The sequence below is a fragment of the Thunnus albacares genome, chromosome 12 (genome assembly GCF_914725855.1).
Source record: "Thunnus albacares chromosome 12, fThuAlb1.1, whole genome shotgun sequence".
Lineage (NCBI taxonomy): Eukaryota > Metazoa > Chordata > Actinopteri > Scombriformes > Scombridae > Thunnus > Thunnus albacares.
In genome coordinates, this window is record NC_058117.1 from 18,192,526 (window position 1) to 18,194,791 (window position 2,266).

At 39.5% G+C, this 2,266-nt stretch overlaps 1 protein-coding gene across 1 annotated transcript; it reads right to left on the bottom strand.

Annotated features, from left to right (window-relative positions):
* On the bottom strand, window positions 1–663 carry zgc:92591 (uncharacterized protein LOC436997 homolog). Its single transcript, XM_044367140.1, has 2 exons — window positions 423–663; window positions 1–334 (listed from the first exon to the last, which is right to left on the bottom strand). The coding sequence occupies exons 1-2, from the start codon at window positions 585–587 to the stop codon at window positions 98–100; spliced, it is 402 nt and encodes a 133-aa protein (XP_044223075.1). The 5' UTR covers window positions 588–663; the 3' UTR covers window positions 1–97.
* Between the last annotated feature and the right edge of the window lie 1,603 nt (window positions 664–2,266).

The following is a 2,266-nucleotide window of genomic DNA, read 5'->3' on the forward strand; positions in this document are numbered from 1 at the left end:
TGAGCTTTGTGCATTTATTGAAATCAAACAGCCAACAAAGCCACTGATGCACAGGTTTATTATCCGTGTCATGATAAAGTGGCGTTTGTTGACGTCTTCACTTGGAGCTGGTGTACTTTGTCACAGCTTTGGTGCCCTCAGACACGGCGTGTTTGGCCAGCTCCCCGGGCAGCAGCAGCCTCACTGCGGTCTGCACCTCCCTGCTGGTGATGGTGGCGCGTTTGTTGTACTGAGCCAGCCGGGACGCTTCTGTGGCGATTCTCTCAAACAGGTCATTGACGAACGAGTTCATGATGCTCATGGCCCTGCTTGAAATGCCGGTGTCCGGATGAACCTTTGAAAACATGAGGGAGAAAAAAGGGTTTACGAGAGTCAAACCAAAGCAGTTAAAGCTTTTTTTTCTTTTTCTCCCTCTTACCCACCTGTTTCAAAACTTTATAGATGTACATCGCGTAAGTCTCTTTTCTTTTGGCTTTTCTTTTCGCCTTTTTCTCAGTGGAACTCTTCCCTTTCTTTTTGGATATGTCATTAGTCATTTTGGAAACCTTGTAAGATAACTGAATCTTGACAATATTAAGTCTTAACATGCAGTTTAGGAATTATTATCCCAGTTTTCTGGCTCACAAGCTGCTGTTTATGTAGCATTGCGTTAATTAGTGACTAATTAAGCCCACCTGCTTCGTTTTTTGTTTTTTGGAGCGGATAGACTTGTGCTCTACTTAACGATACAGTTAATTGTGATTAGTAACCAGGACGCATGTGAACTTTATTAGTTTTCAAGGCAGGGTGCTTTTCGCTGTGTTTGTATTGCAGTCTTTCACGGTAGAAATGTCATTATTGACGTTTCATTTGCATCGTTTAAAGGCACATGATTTGCACATATTGGGTAAGTCCACTGGATGGCACACTTACACCAGTTTTTGGGCTGCATCGAAGCTTACAAAGCACAGCATAGTTGCATACGTAGTTTCCACTGTGGTCCACTGTAATCCCATGTTACTTGTAGCTCACAAAATATTTTAAACCTAGGGGTATATTTGAATATCATATCTTTTCCAGGGAAATGCTTTTGAGCTGCTTTCAGATAAATTAATATCTGCATAAGCCACAATTATTAAACATAGATCCTTTGGTTTTGTGAGCAAAGCTTGATTAACAAACAAAGGTGATGTGCAAGTGGTTGGTCTTTGGCAAAATATAAGTTTGGACTTATTTTCAACTTATTCTCTCATCACATGAAAAATACACACACTATATATTAAATTTACAACCATTTTGCATCAATAAATGCACTGTTGTGGTAGTTGGTAGTGGAGGTGAGCCCTTAGTAGGTTTTTTTTCTCTCTCTCTCTGAGGCCCCCTAGTGGGTTCATCTGCCCTCTTGATGTGGTCAACAGAATTGGATTTCAGTCTCAGCAGGTGTTAGTATGCTGTCTGATAGGGCTTTTTATTCGGGCTGTTTCTTTGTTTAATAGCAGTGTGTCTTCATCTCTAGGCTTGTGAGTTTGGTTCTGGACACTTTTATGTGTGGAGTATCCTGACAAATGTAAGATTTACATACTCATAATCGGGATAAAATGTGTCTCTCGAGGCTTTTTCCTTTTTCATTTTGGATAAAACGCTTAACATCTAAATTGACCCTGAGAGTGTGATTGTCCTAGTCTCGTAGTATAAAAGCATATTCAAGGACCGACTAGAACCATTGATTTTAAAGCATGCCTGCATCTACTGGCTTTTACCACACATACACACAATACTACTGACATACAGTAAAAGTAAAAGCCAATAATACAATTCAAAGATTTATCCATCTTGTCTGATGTTTGTGTGTGTGTGTGTGTGTGTACTGTAGTCCCTAGCTGCTCTATCACAGACGTTTTATCTGTTTGATTGATGAGATCGAAGGCGTAGGAAGGAATTGAACTCAAATTATACGTTTTATCATACACACACATCTCTCTAAATGGTAAAGCACTTTATCATGCTTGTTCATTTCTATCATACGCACAGTTGGGGCGGCCTTAAACATGCTACTGAGGTTCCACTGTGTTTTGAGATGATTAATAATCTTATGATAGCTAAGCATTGAATGTGATAAAGTTAGTGCAGCATCACACTCTATAAAGTAGGCTATTAAGGTCATAAAATATGAAGTTAATTGACAGCAGAGGTAAGGCAAACACCTAAAAGCTCTAATCGCTGGGGGTTTGCAGTAACAGTTTTATCATGGAAACGTTTTATGTTTTAAATGGCACTGAACTAATTA

Excerpts from the sequence above, each read along its gene's own strand:
- zgc:92591 (XM_044367140.1), bottom strand. The coding sequence starts at position 587 with ATGTTAAGACTTAATATTGTCAAGATTCAGTTATCTTACAAGGTTTCC. Across the intron at positions 335-422 it reads TCTATAAAGTTTTGAAACAG|GTTCATCCGGACACCGGCAT; the intron begins GTGGGTAAGAGG and ends ATGTTTTCAAAG.